The 18,296-nt window shown below is 32.9% G+C and overlaps 2 protein-coding genes and 1 long non-coding RNA gene across 4 annotated transcripts in view; 1 reads left to right on the forward strand and 2 right to left on the reverse strand.

Annotated features, from left to right (window-relative positions):
• The window catches only part of LOC148312203 (uncharacterized), a 111,806-nt gene extending 104,401 nt beyond the window's left edge, over nt 1–7,405 (reverse strand). For both annotated transcript variants that reach the window (XM_088277731.1, XM_088277729.1), the window contains exon 1: nt 6,986–7,405. The gene's annotated coding sequence lies outside the window, so the exon portion shown is untranslated. The remainder of the gene's footprint in view (nt 1–6,985) is intronic.
• Nucleotides 7,406–9,909: 2,504 nt separating this feature from the next.
• Nucleotides 9,910–16,743, forward strand: LOC148312204 (uncharacterized). Its single transcript, XR_015839281.1, has 2 exons — nt 9,910–10,175; nt 16,109–16,743. It is a non-coding gene; the product is annotated as an uncharacterized LOC148312204 (long non-coding RNA).
• On the reverse strand, nt 16,538–17,867 carry SkpA (S-phase kinase associated protein 1 SKP1-related A). The gene is made up of 2 exons (XM_088277732.1): nt 17,771–17,867; nt 16,538–17,643 (listed from the first exon to the last, which is right to left on the reverse strand). Exon 2 carries the CDS (start codon nt 17,641–17,643, stop codon nt 17,155–17,157), a length of 489 nt encoding a protein of 162 aa, XP_088133858.1. The 5' UTR covers nt 17,771–17,867; the 3' UTR covers nt 16,538–17,154.
• Between the last annotated feature and the right edge of the window lie 429 nt (nt 17,868–18,296).

An 18,296-nucleotide genomic window follows, 5' to 3' on the forward strand; every position in this document is an offset into this window, starting at 1 on the left:
TGATGAAGGTGGGCTGGAAGAAAGTCTCTTACTCCCTTCGCAAATGGAGTAGTCGAGAGAATGGAGAGTAGAAAGAAAGTGTGTAAATGGTTCAGAGTCGTATAAATTAAGAATAATGATCTTCAGGAAGATACGGTTTAGTTTAGTTGAGGTTTAAAATTATCGTGGCATGTTAAAATTAGATTTTGTATGGAAGTATAGCACGAAATTGTCAAAATAGGATGAAAGTATACTGAATGCAGTCGACATGCGATGCTCAGACGAATGTGCGGGAAAACGATGTTTGACAGATATATGTGGCGTGGTGAAATAAGGCTTCGACGAGCATTATCGATCAAATGGAGAAAGGTGTATGGAGATGGTTTGGACATATGGAACGAATAAGTGAAGAAAGAACAGTAAAACAAATTTATGAGGTACATAAAGTTAGAAATTTGAGCAGAGGAAGACCGAAGAAAACTTGCCATGATCAAGTATGCCAAATACATGTGTGTGGTCAGGTCAAGAGTCGTAATAATCGGCGGGTATATATGAGTAGTTGCACAAATGTGAAATAGAAGGTTTGCAAAGAGAAAGTGATGTGGCGTTCTATTCTCTCCGCTTACTTCCCGGTAGGGGTAGACTGAGAGAATATAACGCATCACACTGGAAGCGGCGCGATGGTTAGCCTAGCCCGATATACGATAAAACATAACTTAATTTTCTTTAAACCCATGAAATTTTTGGCTTAAAATAAAAAAAAGTTTTTTGTCGAAATAAATACATGGGTTTGAAAATAAAAGAGTTATGGAAAAGTAAGGAGTTAAGAAATTGTAAATTTTTTTTTCAATATATATTGTAAAAAAAAATCTAATTCTCGCAACAACGCTTCCGAATTTAATTTTTTTTAATGCGCGCAGAAACACGTCCGGTCTCTAGCCTTCTGAATTTGAACGTTTAAACATCTCAGCTTTAATGCTTACTAGTTTCAATTACGAACTAAATAAATGTTGACTTCACTAGATTAAATTTAATTTGACAAAAATCAATAGTATGTTTTGGTGTTTTTTTTATACGAAAAGGATGTTCCGGAAGTAGGAACTAGGTTCCGGGCGCGGTCGAGTGCACGTCTGACAGTCCGCAGGCCGTAGGACACTGTACCATGCGCAGGAAGGCGGCTCTGGGGTCGCTGTTCCAGGCCAGGGGAGAGGAGTGCAGCAGTGTTCAGCAGACCGCTAGACACTGCGAGCGTGAGGCTATCGGCAGTGACCGCCCAACCGTGCACTTTTAGGGGATATTCGGGGCAATTCATATTTAGCAATACCAATTTTTTATTTGTTTTTAAAACCCTTTTCTGTATTTTATCTGCATTTTTTGTATATTTTGTGAGCTAAAAAAACTTTAAAAATGTTTAGTACGTCTCTTTTCTCCGTCTTATTCCTCATTACTGAGGGTTGTGACCCTTGTGGAAGCAATGACTCTTCTCCAGTTATCCCTTGACTGCGCTGCATGTAGCGCTCCAACCACCGAGGTGCCTGCAGCTGCCTTAACTTGATCGGTCCATTGTGTAGGGGATCTTTCTCTCCCTCTCTTCCCTATTTCGTTTAAATTTAATCTTTGATTTTAAAGATATAAAAGTTTTACTCCGAACTCCGAGTATGATGTGATATATATTTTTTTCTTAGTTTATAAATACTTCGATTGAATTTAAGGGTGTATTCGTAAATATGCAATTCAGTACGCGACCGGCTGCGCGAGAAGCCACACGTGTTGTTCGCGTACATTTGAAAAAAATATAAATATATTTTTACTCCTTAATTCATTTACTTATTCATTTCAATAACTTTTCTTTTCAAAACCAAATATTAATTTAGAAGACCTTTTTTTAAATACGAAAACCGTGTTTTAAGCAAAAAATTCAATTCCGTCAAATGTACCTGGGTTTAAAGAAAATAACAAACTGCTTCATTAACAGTTTATCAAGACTTTTTTATCCATTTTTTGTATTTTTTTATTTATGTAAAAAAAAGATAACTTATTTCAAAATCCAAAAATTGATTGCGTTTTTGCCAGATTTTTCTGAAAAATACCCCGACACACATCGCTCACTCCTTTCAAGAATGTCATAAATCAAAAATCGACAATTTTTAGTAGTGCATGTTTTCAAAATTCCCAGGAAATGTACTAAGTATATCCCAGCAAAGGAGGCATATTTTAAACTTCAGATTTACCCGCTACAGGGCAGAGAGTGTTGTTTTTGCATTTTAAAGAAAAAGTATTGTTTAATTCATTTTTAAACATACTAAATATTTTTCAAATGAAGAAAAAACCTTCAGATTTTACCTAAAAAGATCTGTTGCACAGTAAAAAGTTTAATAAGTTGCTTGACATTTATTTTTATAATACATTGTATTGTATTTTTAAACTTAAAAAACGTTCTCCTGAAAAATGAAGTTTTTTATTTATGACGTTCTTGAAAGGAGTGAGCGACATGTGTTATTATACTGTCCGTTATTCCCCCATCTCCCCCGACTGAGTCACCTGCTGTAACGATAAGCAACAACAATAACACATGCTGGTATTGATCAAATATCATACAGTAATGTGTGGTGTACCGGCTACTGGCATCAGGAACCGCTCACTTCTGTGCACCTGGCATGCGGACATTACCTCCACGAACCATTCAGCTCATTGAAATGCAAATCACTACAAGAGCCACACTATTAACATAGTATTATCAACAAAACAAATAATATCTAGAAAGTAAATGATCGTAAATGAAAAGTAAGCATGTATTGAATAATATAAACACATCTTGCAGGAAATAAAAAGTTTTTGCTAATTTCAACTAACAATCATTTTAACTATTTAACTAACGTTTTAACCATCATACCGCTTCTCCACAGGAGTAGGCAGAGAGAACAGAACTCCCCCCCCCCCCCTACCAATCTATCCTTAAAAAACAAATTTCGCCTCTTCCACATTCATGCATCATGCATTGCCTTGCATTCTTACCTTAATTCACCATTCAAACTTGTATCATATATCGTTTTGCCCGCATATTTGTCTGAGGGTTCTCATTTCGACTGCATGCAGTCTACTTTCATTCATCGTTTGCCAAATCCATGCTTCACTTTCATACATTAGAGTTGGTATCAGAACTCACAGATAGGTTTTTATTTTCTAAAACTGATTTCAGTTTACCATTCACTCCCAGTATTCACTTTCTAGATCTTTGTCAATCTATATTATGAAAACATACTGTAAGGTGAAGTTAAAAAAATATCCTGAAACTGAAATAAATTATAAATTATAACTTATTTCAAGGCATCGATTCCAAACGAAAGTAAACGTTTTAACTACGAAGTTTAGATAGAGTTAGTTTTGGTTATATGTATTCTGTAAATATTAGTATCTATTCATTTAAAAAATTCGATGCCCAGCCCTGGGATTAAATACGGAAGTTAACGCTTTAACTTCGCAGTGAAGATAACTTTACCCTACTTCTATTTATTTTATCTAAATTTAATTGTAGCATAACTGGCTCATTTTTTCTTACCGCTTTAATGCGAGTACAATCATAAAATACGTTTTTACAAATAGAAAGCCTTTTATAAGTGTGAAGGTACATATGTATTGTATAATACTATCAATTTTTGTGGTTGCAATCAAGCGACAGTATTTATAAGTATTTATTTCCTTGAAAAAAATATCAATATTTCATTGCTAAATCGTGCCCTTCTACCGACATAATACCGTAACAACACTTGCGATAAAAACGTGACAAGTAAATAAATACCCACAATTGGCAATAATAAACGCGGATCAAAATACGCTTTGTATTATATTAAAAATGTCGTAACACAAAGTATGTAATAGAGATATCTGTAAAATATACGAAATATTGACGTGTTGACATATACATCAAGAGGGATTTTCAAATATTTCATAATTTAAATTTCAAAATGTATTGAAATCCGTTTATCTCAAAATAACGTAGATTGCGATACAAAAAAATCATTATATTTTTATCACAAAACTGGACTTAATTGATTTTCTATCATTTTTTTCTTTTAAACCTTATCCGCACGCAATGGTGAATATAAATATAAACACATCGATGCAGTGTAAACTTAATCGTTAATTACAGTGAATTATAAGAAGGCAAGGTATTCAGTCTTTCGCTCCAGGCACCACTCCAGGGTGAAATTGAATAAATATTAGAGACAAAAATCACAAATATTTATTTTAACCCTCTTGGGAATCGAACCCAGGACAAATGATTGATTCGTCTTTCACTTTATTATAATTTCCATCCATTTTTTAAAAAAAATTACCCCTCTTTGGTAAATACCACTAGATACTATAAAAAATCTATTGTGGTACGTGTTTCGATGCATTTAGCATCATTATCATACGGTGTTTAATAATGATAAAATGTATCGAAACACGTGAACAGCTCCTTACTGTTCAATAACTCATTTACTTTAAAAGCCATATATTTATTACGAAGAAAACTTATTTTTTCAACACAAAAATAAGTGTTTAATTAAAGAAAAAGGAACAATTAAGTAAAATGTTACCTGGGTTTAAAGAAAATTAATTTGAGGGCTATCAAAAATCCCGCCTTAAAATTTCTTTAATATTTTAAATAAAATAAAACAAATTATTATATTTTTCAGTTTTTTTATCTCTTGGGCAGATTTCTCTAAATTTTTATGTGCTAATTATCATTAGTAGGCTACTAGGTTAGGGAAGTGCGGTATGCTGAGATTTATAAATTGTACAATTAAATGCAGTCAACGGCTATGGGACAGTAAATAGGTAATTAATTAGTCAACTAGTTTCACATTGACTTCCGCAGAACATTTACTCAGGAATGAAAATATACGAAGAAGCCAATAAATCATTAAATATCCAGATATATCTCCAGTCAGTCGGAAGGATACAAAGAAAACGAGCGTTTAAAAAATGTCTACTAAGATGATTTGGCGTTAAAATTTCTCTCATTACTATCTTTATCTCGTAATGCTGTTAAAATTGGAACTTGGAACAAGTATTAAAAAAAACAATACCATTCATACGTATAACTAAGATTAAGGCACATTTAAAATATTGTATTTAAAATAACTGGTTTTAAAATCAAGATTGAAGTCATGTTTTCAAAGCGTCTCCAAGTATGTAAAATAATTCGGGAAGTATCTGACGTACATTTTGTGAAATTAGATGGTGCCGAGAACTCGCATGTGAAATGAGGTGTCAATTACAGAATAAAACAACTTCCAAAATTTGAGTAGTGCGGTTGTCAATCGTGGGAAGAATGGTGCATGTTACACGTGTATAAAGTGATACACTTAAAATAGCCTATGACAGGCCGTAAGCTATGTAAATACCGAGACTAAGATATTCTTCTTCTGGTATGTTTGTTAGTTACAGATATCAAAGTATAAAGAAATTGGCACGGGCAGGTAGGTACCTACCGAATATTGGACAGAAAACACGCCTTGAGCTTGATTTATGCTTTTATTATTGTTTTGTCTAGTTAAACATTATTCGATGAATATGCGTACGTGCCCATATATATCCCTGCTCTGTTTACTCTCGGTTTAATTAATAAATTAACAATAAGCAACACCGACCCATGGAAAGTAAGCCGCCATTATGTTGAAATAATATTATTTGTTGTGAACTGCACATTTTTGTAAAGAACTGAATTCGCACGCCGAAGCATTACATGTATAATTTCAGTACCTACCTTCTATCCATTGCACATCACTCCATCAGCGAACAACGCGAAGTTACATTCTGAATTTTAAAAATACTTTGCCAAAATAAAGCACCTACCCATTATTACCTTAAATAACATTTAAATATGTTCACCTTTTCGCAGCAGCGGAAATTGCAGTATGTCTACATAAATAATCGATGAAATTTATTTCATTCGGAAAATAACTATTCCACTTTTATAATAATACATTATAACTAAAGATTTATTTTCGTCAGAAATCATTGATCACGCCATAAACATTTCAAAGAAACGTATAATAATATACTCATCTAAATATGCATAACGGATATTTTATATAAATTTAGATTCGCTGGCTATAACAAAACGAGTATACTCGTAAAATGAATTTATAGAGGCTAAATAAACAGAAAAAATAAATTGTAGCTAAAAACGTTAAGATGGTTACAAAACATCGTGAAATAAAACATTCACACACAACATGTGTGATGTGTGCTCAAATTTCCAAATTACCTTTTAGATAAAATCGTTTTAATTAATTCGATTCCTATGTAAGTAGGTCAAACCTTAGCTAGATTTGTAATGTTTTAACAATATCAAGCACTTTTTTCTGCATTATGCTCACCAACATGCTAATTTCACAGTGCTGTAATGACGTAATAATTAATTGGAGGGCTTTGAACTGAATGTAAAATATACTAGCGTACATTACATGCATATGTATTACAATAACATACAAATAGTTTGCAAAGATCAGGATATTTTTCACCTTTTTGAAACTAAACGATAGAACGAAAACAACATTTTTTTCTCTTCATGTTAACTCAAAACATATAAATCAGTATTATTATTCAATATCTCCGTGCATTCATTACTCAAACGTCATAATTCGTAAGTATACAAAGTAAACTATAGTTGCAATAATAATTGGATTGGTCATCGTTGTTTTTTTGTGCAAGTTGGAATATTTGAATAATATATATAATATGACCTGAACTTGTGTGCGTTTAAACTAAATAATTTGAAAAATAAACCTAAGAATGTATTTGCGTCCATGTATACATACGTACAAAATGTCGATAATATTTATTGAGAATATACATATATTGAGCAATTATTTTTACGGATAATTTAAACGCCAATGAACATTATATATTAATCCATAATATTAAGTCGTTGTTTACAACACAGTTGTTAGCTGTGAAAAAATTAATAATCCGTAATTGTTACACAAACAACAATAAAAAATATGAAACTTACCAGCTGAATGTAAAATGGAGGTTGCAGAAACTTCACTGAATTCCGTATTGTTTAACAATAAATTGTCAGGTTTAATTAATGATATCACAAGCAGTAGGCAAGAACACAATAATCACCGTGTGAACTGTCGATATGTTAAGTCGATATGTCAATATCACCTCAGATCTCACTGCTCGCGAAGGCCTCGTAACTCGGAGTGATGATGGAGAGAAATCTCGGAGCAGACAACACTTCTCATGAACAGGTGGTGTGATATCGGCTAAACAGTTTCCCATACATCACACAACTTTATATTGATTTTGTCCTAAGACGTGCCGATAGAAGAAAGCTACTCACTGCTCGACAACTTTTTCTCGCAGTTTCTTTTTTCAGATTATCGTCAACATCGGGTTATTTCTATCTGAGCATATTATAACCCACCTGCGAGTAATTCGGCCATTAAATTAACAGTTTAAATAAGATTTTTAAGCTTAAATTTTAAGTTGCTTATAATTTAAGCTATAAGCTATTTATTATTTTGAAATAATAAGAAATGTGTTTGTGCAAATACTTGTGCCAAGATAAATATACCAATCTTAATCTAACAAGAATCAAGTTAGCCAAAATATGTGAGAAAACGTAATTGTTTTCTCACTACCTACATATACTCGTTCCTCATAAACCACTTGCTCGGTGTATTTTTTTTGTATATTAATTTATTTTTATCGCGAAAAATAAATATTTGCTATTGTTAAGCTTTTCATTTCTGGGTTAACTTAGCAAAAAATCAAATAAATTTAAAATTGAATTATTTTTTTATTGAAATATATTTTTTAAAATAATTCATATCTGATTTTAAAAACAAAACATCTAAAATATTCGATATAATGAATCAAAACGACGATATTCTAAATACTCGTATCATGTTATGATATTATTAGAGTATCATGTATTTTTTATAATATTTTCATGTTTATATACTTACACAAAATAGTTTAAATCACAAAATAAACAATATTATTAAATAGCCTAGCTAATTAGTTAAATAATTAACAGTTTAAGTGACACGAGATTTGCACATCGTCCGGAAACAAAGGATGCTGATAAAGATAAAATAAAAACACTGCAATACAGATGATGAAAACGGCGTTCCGTCTGAGTAAAAAATTAACGGACCGGTAACTGCGATCGGTTAGTTTAGCGTCGAACAGCGCGAAAAGGGTTAACTGCGTAACGCGAGCGTCCGCCACGAACCTTACCGACTCGGCTAATGGGTAATGGTCGGTTGGTCGGGTTAGTTCGGAACAGTTTGCCTACTACTCTGTAGAGGGGGTAAGAGTGGAAACGAGTACATGAGCTTCCATCGGAGGGCCGCAATGCAAAGCGAGTGTATTTGCCTAGAATTTTCACTCATGAATTACATGAAATTAAAGTAAATATAAACATTAAGAGTAAATCCATTCACGAGTAGGCATAGGCTACAAAACTGAAAAAGTTGAAGCCTAAGTAGGGTCATTATAAGCGGTGTTACATAAGCCGTAACTAGATTTCAGAGTCACTTGGACGTGAATTAATTCAAAAAGGGTCGCAATGCTCGTCATATTGTATAATCAGGCCCAATATACGATAGCCCTAAATTTTTTATACGAAATACGATACTAAATTTTCTTTAAACCCAGGGAGCATCTGACGTAATTGAATTTTTACTTTGAATCAGGGTTTTTTAAAACAAAAAAATGGTCCCGGAACTCACTTCATGTCAAGCTTTTTAATAAAAAAAATCATTTAAATAGTCATTACGATGCCATATTTATTTTGACAAATTATATAAATATAGATTGTAATTAACGTAAACATTTTTTCGTCTGGTTGATTTGAAAATTTAAAAAAAATATTTATTCGTAAAAAAAGGTGGCGGAACGCCGTTCCACCGCATTACATGAAAAAAAAAGTCCTGCTTAAAACACCGTTTTCGTTTTGAAAAAATAAGTTTTTCTTCGAAATAAATACATGGTTTTTAAAATAAAATAATAATTGAAAGGTAAGGAGTTTAAAAAAAATTATAACAATCATGTAAACGAGTACCTCTTAGTAGTGCGAGTACCCTCTTGAAACGTGAATAACTGGTAAGGTTGGTCCCCAATACGAGGATTGTTTAGCTCTGGATACAGGTGAATGTAAAAACTGGTAAAAAATTGGTCATCTTCATTCGTTCCGATTCAATACCTCAAAAAGTTAATGTAACAATACAATGGGAAATAATATATTAATAATAATAATAAATCATCACCTACACATTGAATTATAGCTAAATATTTTGACTCCTATAATCCGTTCACATTTTTTTGCAAAGTAACTGTAGGTACTCTAATAACACATTTCTGTCGGGAGTAAAAAAAATTTATTTAAAACTCTCCTTGTCACTCATCGTTCACTTTGAGTAATACCACTTTAAAAAACACTACTTCGTGACTGCCGTTTTCGGAATAATCATTCCATCATCAGGATCAAATGTAGATTAAAATGAAATTTTTAATTAATATTTTACTCAGTAAATACCACTATTACTTAAAATCTACTGTGACACATGTTTTGATGCATTCCGCATCATTTTCAAACACCGTAAGAAAATGATGCGGAATGCATCGAAACACGTGTCACAGTAGATTTTAAGAATTAGTGGTATTTACTAAGTAAAACATTAATTAAAAATGGATAGATTTTACCACAAAGTGACTACCGAATCAATTAATAAAATGAAATTGTTAAAAAAATATTCCCATTGTGATTCATTCCAATTCAATTTAGTAGACTCAAAAAAATCAGTGTTTGATTTTAACATTTAATATATAAATTAAAATGGAGTTCTACAAATTAAACGCCAAATCTATAAATAAATTCAAAATTTGTTTAAATGGTATTTTGCATGACAACAATAACAAACTCCAACGTGTCAAAAAATGTCCTGTCAACCAACAAAAGATCGGCGAAGATCAAGAAGTATTAAGACCTCGACGCCTCTACCGGGTGTTTTCAATATGCCGCAATCCTTTTCCTCCAAGTGCGAACTCATCCCCGGCATGCAGGACTGCTCCATTGAAGAGATAAACAGAATCCTGAGTTACAAATCGCCCGTGATAAAACTGGCAGAGAATCAGTTGAAGAAGTTGATCGAGAATGAATGCAGCCCTCCCAGGCCAACTTGCAATGTGTAGGTGCCAATAGAATTTCATTGACCCAAAGAAGTACACACCGTAGAATGGGGCTACTTGAACTTTGATGTGTTACTTGAGCCCAGTACAAAAAAAATATTTAGATCTGTATTTGGTCTACAATAATGAATGTATTGACATGATTCATTGTTTCCCTGACAGGTGACACTTATTGTCACGATACATTCATTATTGTAGAAAAAATACAGATTTATATCTCTTTTTTGTACTGGGCTCAAGTAACACATCAATGTTCAAGTAGCCCCGTTCTACGGTACATTATTTTACTGCAAAAAAATCTCGTCTTGGCGATTTATTAATTTCAGTATATAACCACTCACCGAGATTTTTATGACTGCCTGTTTCGAGACGTAACCATCTCTTCGTCAGGACAATCACTACTACAGCATACAAACAATACTACCCGTCACTACCATAGCACTATTCACACACTTAAAACTGGAAGACATAAAAATCTCAGTGAGTAGTTATATACTGATATTACTAACATTTTTGTAAAAAAACATTGAAGTAAAAATGACTAACCACAAAGTAAATGTTTTAAATGTCAATAATATTCAGAATATATTAATTTTAAGTTTTACATATTATTTTTTTAACTAACTAACCATTTTGTCCACCTCCGTGGTGTGATGGTAAGCGTGTTAACCTACAGTGCTGAAGGTCCCAGGTTCGATTTCCAAGGAGTGAAAATAAATTTCAGCGATTTTATACTCTAATGTTTATTTAATATTACCCTGGACTGGTCTTCAAGCGCAGGAGTGATCACCTTGCCTTCACGAAAGTAACGATCAAGATAACACTGCGTCAATACTATGCAGTGCCCTATGCACCGTTGGGTGCGGATAAGGGTTAGAAGAAGAAAAAAGGACATACATTATTAGTCTGCAAAAATATTGTCTATTAAAGATTTATTTATTTACATGTTTTAATTTTTTTTTCAATTAACTAACCATTACGCCGCTTCTCCGCTGGGGTAGACAGAGAGAATAGAACGCCACACCAATCTGTCACACACATCTGCGCCTCTTTCACATTCATACATCTTCTCATACATACACTCTCATATTCCGATTCCTGACCTAACCACTTTCAAGTATTCAAAATACTTGATCATGCCAAGTTTTCCTAATTCATAATCTATTTCTATTACCAACCGCATTCGCCTCATAAATTATGAACCATTATTATTTATATTATTTCCTTTTTATATAATTAACTTACCTATTTTTTTTTACTATACCAAACACTGGATGATCCCCTGACGGGAGATTTACAGCGCCATTTTCGTAAAATACTACCTCAAGGGCGCTTCAATGTGATTTAATTGAGGAAAAGGAGATTGTAGAAATGATTAAGCAAACAAATGCGTTTTCACCTCACTCTCACTGTCTCTAAATACTATAGGAAGGGCATTTCATGCCATCGGACTCGCCACAGCAAAGGCACACTTGCCAATCAAGTGCGCTGGTAAGATCACTTTACTCATTGCACTTGCAGCCGATCGAAGCATGAGATGTCTATCAACTAATTTGTCTCGAATACACAGTCCTTTGAAACTCTGATAAAGGAAATCACTGCTGTATGAGGAAGAAAATGGAGGAGGAATAGCAGGTAAAAAAGGAAGGATATGACTTGTAAATAAGAGCAATGATGTGTAAGTTACACAAACTAGTACTTGTATGGTATGCAATTCCAAGTTGCTATTCCACTCTCCTATAGTACATACTAATTAAATTAATTAAAATTACATATTTATATTTAGTTACATTTTGACAATATAAGTTATCCATATTTTTCAAGATAATTGAAATCAAAACTTATCATCTTGTGGTCTCATCGAAGGAAAAGACTGTTGTAGATTGCTGCTATGGGATTTATCATCATGAATCCTCGTGGAATTAGGACATGGCGCTCACTCCTTTCAACAATGTCACATATCAAAAATCGTCAATTTTCAGCTATGCATGATTTCGGAATGCCCAGAAAATGTAATATATTCCAGCAAAAGCGGCATATGTTTAACTTAATATTTACCCGCTACAGGGCAGAAAGTGTTATTTTTGCAAAATGAATAAAAGGTACTGTTTAATGATTTTTTTAAATATACAAAATATTTTTCAAATGGAGAAAAAACATTCAGGTTTTACCTAAAAAGATCTGTTTCATAGTAAAAAGTTCAATAAGTGGCTTGATATTTATTTTTAATACATATTATTATATTTTTAAACTATAAAAACGATCTCCTGAAATATCAAGTTCTTTGATATATGACGTTGTTGAAAGGAGTGAGCGATGTAACAATGTTTTAGAATGAATATATGTCTCTGGAACATAATTCAATAAGATAATTTGAAGTTGTGCAATATTTGGTTGCATAATGTGCATTATTTGAATTTAAATTAATGTCATTTTATTCTATTATTAGATTAAAACCAATATTTTTAGCTTTTCCACTTTTTTATTTGACCAGCGACCGGGTTTCGTCGTTACCGACATCATCAGACTGGTTGATGTCGGTCACGTCGTTACCGACATCATCACCAGTCTGATGATGTCGGTAACGACGAAACCCGGTCGCTGGTCAAATAAAAAAGTGGAAAAGCTAAAAATATTGGTTTTAATCTAATAATAAATTAAAAATGCAATTCCATCACGAAGTGTCAGTGGATAATATAAATCATTTTATTCCATTAATTGATTCGGCAGTCACTTTGTGGTAAAATCTATCCATTTTTACTTAATGTTTTACTTAGTAAATACCACTATTTCTTAAAATCAACTAGGACACGTGTTTTGATGCATTCCCCATCATATCATACGGTGTTTAAAAATGATGCGGAATGCATCGAAACATGTGTCACAGCAGATTTTAAGAAATAGTGGTATTAACTAAGTAAAACATTAATTTGAAAAAGTTATTTTATTCTTTTACATCAATGTTTGGTTTCTGGAGTTCCTTTTCTTCCGCATTTGGCTACCATGCTGGAGGTCCCGGCTTCGATTCCCAAAGAGGGTTTTTTCACTCTTACTTTTTTTAATATTGCTGTTACCTGAAACATAATACTAATCACCTTGCCCTCATATAATTAACTATTAATATATTGACTGCCACAGCAATTTTCAGAATTCCAGTATTAAAAAAAGCCAATTTCAAATAAAAATCTATCAGCGGAAGCTAAACTGGCAGTACAAATGGAGTTCTGGTTCCAACCCTTATGTATGGAAGCGAAGCATGGAGTTGGCAAAAGAAGGATGAAAGCAGACTGAATGCAGTCGAAATGCGATCCCTCAGACGAATGTGTGGCAAAACGATGTTTGATAGATGTTCGAATGATGAAATAAGGAAAGAATGTAAGGCTGAGATAAGCATTATCGATAAAATTAAGAAAGGTGTGTTGAGATGGTTTGGACATGTGGAGCGTATGAGTGAAGAAAGAACGGTTAAAAAAATTTATGGAGCGAATGCAGTTGGAAAAAGAAGCAGAGGACGACCGAGGAAAACTTGGCACAATCAGGTATGTCAAATACTTGAAAGCGGCCAGGTCAGGAGTCGTAATAATCGTCGGGTATGTATGAGGAGATGCATGAATGTAGAAGAGGCAAAGAATGTTTGCAAAGACAGAGTGGTGTGGCGTTCGATTCTCTCTGCCTACCCCTGCGGGGAAGCGGCGTGATGGTTAGTTAGTTAGTAGTTAGTTTTATTCTTAAATGAAATTAGCCTTTTTTTTCATTATTTATTTGGCAGTCACCCAGTGAAAAGATGTTTCTGCCAGTGTCAAGTATTAAATTGGCTTCTTGATTTTGAATAAAAAGTATATATAATTACATTTTCTGTTAATTTATTAATAAATTTTCCGTTCATGTAAGCCAGCATTGATTTTTTGTTCTCTTCCCAGAAGCCATCTATCCATATTAGCACTGATATACTACACATTAGCACTGATATAATATGGCAAGTAAACATGGTATGAGATAACTCGTAGTCGCCGTCCTAGCAAAGAATGCACTCAACGAGTTATCTCGTAGTTGACAGTCAACGTGTTAACTTAATATTGCATCAATTTGATGCGGTGGCCTATGCTCCCTTGGATATGGATGTCCTTCATCCTAAACTCCTACACTTACGTCATCTGCTCCCCAAAAAACATGTTACTTTCCCTTGTCCATAAATATGGAGCGCATAGAATTTGAATTCGGCTTACAACCTGTCGACAACTAAGTATTCACTTTATACACTGCACCATTCACCATTTTACCCACGATCAAACATCCATATAATATTCCCTCGGGGTGCATTTTACATCAAAGACAAAATGACAATATAGTAATTCAAAATGTAAATGCTTTATATTATGTAATTAAAAGAACTGTGTAATTTTGCGATACATTTATTTGATGACTCCATTACAATTACAAATAGAAAATATAATCAAAGGTTCATAGTAAAATGATTATATCTATATATTTTTGTTATAAAAATTAATATATTTTAGGGATTTAAGTAAACATAGGAATGTCAAAGCTAAATAATTTTGAGCTGTTTGTTTTGAGATCTGACATCTGTCAAGTAATGAAACTAATCATAACAGAAAGAAACCATCGCTATATAGAAAATAATTGTATGAAACATTTTAGTATACTGAGATATACCAGTATGAGCTAAATGAAGTCTGTCTCCTTATGCATTGTATTACAAATCAAAGAGTTGTGTCGGAGTGGAATATGAAAGTCCGGATATTTACAGACCTTATAACTTTAAACACTACGTAATATTCTCTATTCTGCTCAGGATTGAACACTTAAATTATTTTGATTTTCATAAATTTCTATATTGTGACTAAAACATTTCACATGAGAGTCCAAAACGCCATGTCAAAATTCACGTGAAATAACTAAAAATAAAAAACAATTAATGTTCAGCAAAATGGTGAATATTAGACGGTGTACAAAATGATTACTTGCAATCAGCCGATAGCATGTAGTAAGCCGTGTATTGTCGATCCATTTTAATGTTTCCATACAATATGTTTAAAAACATTAGTTTCTTACTGAAATAGCTCCAAATAAATGCTTTGAAGAATTCTTTATGCTTATCCTTAAATTACTTTGATCTCTGTCACGGTGACAATTCTCGACTACACAGTGGTGTCCTTTTTCTAAGGTAACTGGTGGTGAAAAGAGGAAGGTACATAAAAGGGAGCAGAAATGAACTGATTTGAAATGCAAACAGCAAAAATGTGTAAACTAATACATTCAATGAGTTTCCTTATGATTTGTCTGCACAAATACTTATCACCTTTTTAATCCGCAGTGTCTAACACAATCGGGGCTTAGTCTACAGGAGATAAAAACATTATACATAATTGGAATTTATCTATTCCAAAAATATATTTTATTTTCCTTCATACGTATGGAACAAAGTGAATACTAAGATTTCCATATTCCCTTTGGCAACTAATGTATCTTGATATATATGATGGTTAGTTCAGTAGAGTATAATTAAAGGAAGATCAATGGTTAAGTTAAATAATTACAAGTGTATAAAGTTGGTCATTTGTCACCCCACCAAAACAAAGACATGAGATAATTATTGTTGCAATGTTTGTTTTCTTCAAATAATCTATGCACCCAAATAAAATCTCAGTGCGCTCATTCACATAGTTCATCTTCTTTGCTTTATGTTGAGTTATTTGTGATTCCTAGATGTACATACATATATATTTGTTTAATAATGTAAATGAATGTCTCGACATGTGTTCTGCTAAGTGAGGCTTTCTTAAAAAAAGTATTATAATAAGAAATAAATAAATGTTTTTACTCCGCTATAAAGTAAGACCAGATAGAGTTAGACAATATGTTTAACCATGGTACTGCCAATGTTTTGTCTTATTGATATTTAAATTTGCAGATGGGACAGGCGCTTGAAACTGTTGAAGAAATATTCTCCATTTTTGGGTGTAGGTGTGCTGGCATTCATCATCTCGATAACTCTAGGCCTACAAGTTGGTGATGCTGTTTGCGGTGTGGACTCGCACCATTTCCCAAATGTTCCCCGAATTATAAACATGATGGATCACTTAATATCCAGCACTAAAGAAAAAGGCACCAATTTCTTTAGGGGAGTATTTTAATTTCTTTGCGAAACCACATTAAGGATTTATTGTGTATTTTATGCAAATTTATCCAACTACAGTATCTATTTTTTAAATATAATCAATCCCAATAGTTAAAACATGTTTTCAAATAATTTATATCCTTGACTAACCATAATGATAGGGACACAGATGTACATTAAGAATGATAGATTTCATCTATTTAAATAATATAAAAGCACACACATATTTAAGAATTTATTAAAATTAATTAAAACATTAAATCTATTGTTCAAAAAGGTAGGAGCCCAAATTACGAATATGCCAACATGAGATGACTTTAAGCACACAATATGGCTGAAATTGCCTTCTATAGCACAACAGGTTTACACTAACAATAATATAGAGATAATATTTTTTTATAAATAATAACACGGAAAAAATCTAGTATTCACATAATATAATGTACAATCCTTTATAAATTCTCGTGACATTTAGGTGTATCAAAACTCGTTTTCAGCAAACAGAAAAAGTAAAATATTAAATAATTGACAGTTCACTGTTTAGCACAAAAGGCTCGATTATTTTTCGACTATTAAATCTGTATACTATCGAGTAGATCTGCAGGAGGTAATTATAATCATTGTAGGTTGGAAATAAAATTAATCTCCAGTGAAGTAAATAAGAATTTAAGTTTGAATAGTTTATTTCACATTAATAGGAAATAAATATACATCAGTTAGAAGAATAATAATTATAATGCAAAAGATGACTGAAAAACTGATGATTTCAAATATTAAAACTAATTAAATTAATAAATAGACGAGAATTGTAGAATAAATGCGAGCTTAAGCTACCTACTTCACTTCTCCTCGCACCATTCATTTTCCTTGCGAACTTGGTCTTCTTCGGCTGCCGAGAAATCGTTTTTAATGTTGAAAGTTTTCCTTATCTCTTCTGGAGTCTTTCCTTTGATCATATTGGCGACAGTTTTGCAAGTGACGTCGAGAAGTCCCTTGATGTCGAGGTAGTTGGCTGCTAAAATTAGCTCAAACAGAGTGCCCTGGTCAACTTTTAAGAAATCCGCGTCCCACGAAGATATATCGTCCGTTCGCTTCTCCTTATTCTCATCATCTTCGGGTAGCGGCGGATCATCTTTGTGGTAAGTCGCCCATTGGATTACTTTCTTTAAAATGGCAGAATTGACATTGGGCAATGGAACAATTTCCTCTTCCTCATCGTCCATTCCCAAATCTTCGAGCATAGTTTTGATCGTGACGGAGCATTTGGCGATTTCCACATCCACGTCGAACACTTCGCTGTCCGAAGACTGCAGTTTAATAGTCGGCATCTGAAAAATACCAATGTTTATATTTCAACTGTCAAGCGTCCATCTTTGATAAAATATCAAGAATGACAGTATGAACGAAAATGTTTGGCCAAAATCATCAGCAAGTACGAAAAATTATTCTTTTTACCTTGGTTAATAAGGTAAATGAGATCAATGACGAGATGATATCGGATGATAAATTGAGAAAAATTAGACGGCGGACGCCAGACAATTTTTTTCACAACAAATCAGAAAGACGAGCATAAACAACGGAGAGACGATCCAATAGACAAAATATTGTGCAAAAATCTAGAATGATCTATACCAGAAAAGAATGAAAATAGAAAAAAAAAATTACAACATTTTGAGTGTGTCCAAATACTTATTCACAAAATCTGAATTATCTCCAACCACAGGAGTTAATTTTCATATTATTTTTGACAAGAATTTCCAAGAATTTGAGTAGTGTGGTTGGCAATAATGGGTAGAATTGGTGAATGTTATACATGTGTAAAGTGATCACTTAAACCAGCCTATGACGGTCATCAGCCCCGTAAATGCCCAGACTTCCATATTCTTCTTCATCTTTGATGAGATGTCAAAAAATAATATGAAAAAAATAATAATAGAAAAATGAAAAATATCAAACATGCACTTTAAAAAAAAGTGAAATA

Source organism: Brachycentrus maculatus, unplaced genomic scaffold, assembly GCF_059751285.1.
Source record: "Brachycentrus maculatus isolate JH-2025_06_01 unplaced genomic scaffold, ASM5975128v1 h1tg000049l, whole genome shotgun sequence".
Lineage (NCBI taxonomy): Eukaryota > Metazoa > Arthropoda > Insecta > Trichoptera > Brachycentridae > Brachycentrus > Brachycentrus maculatus.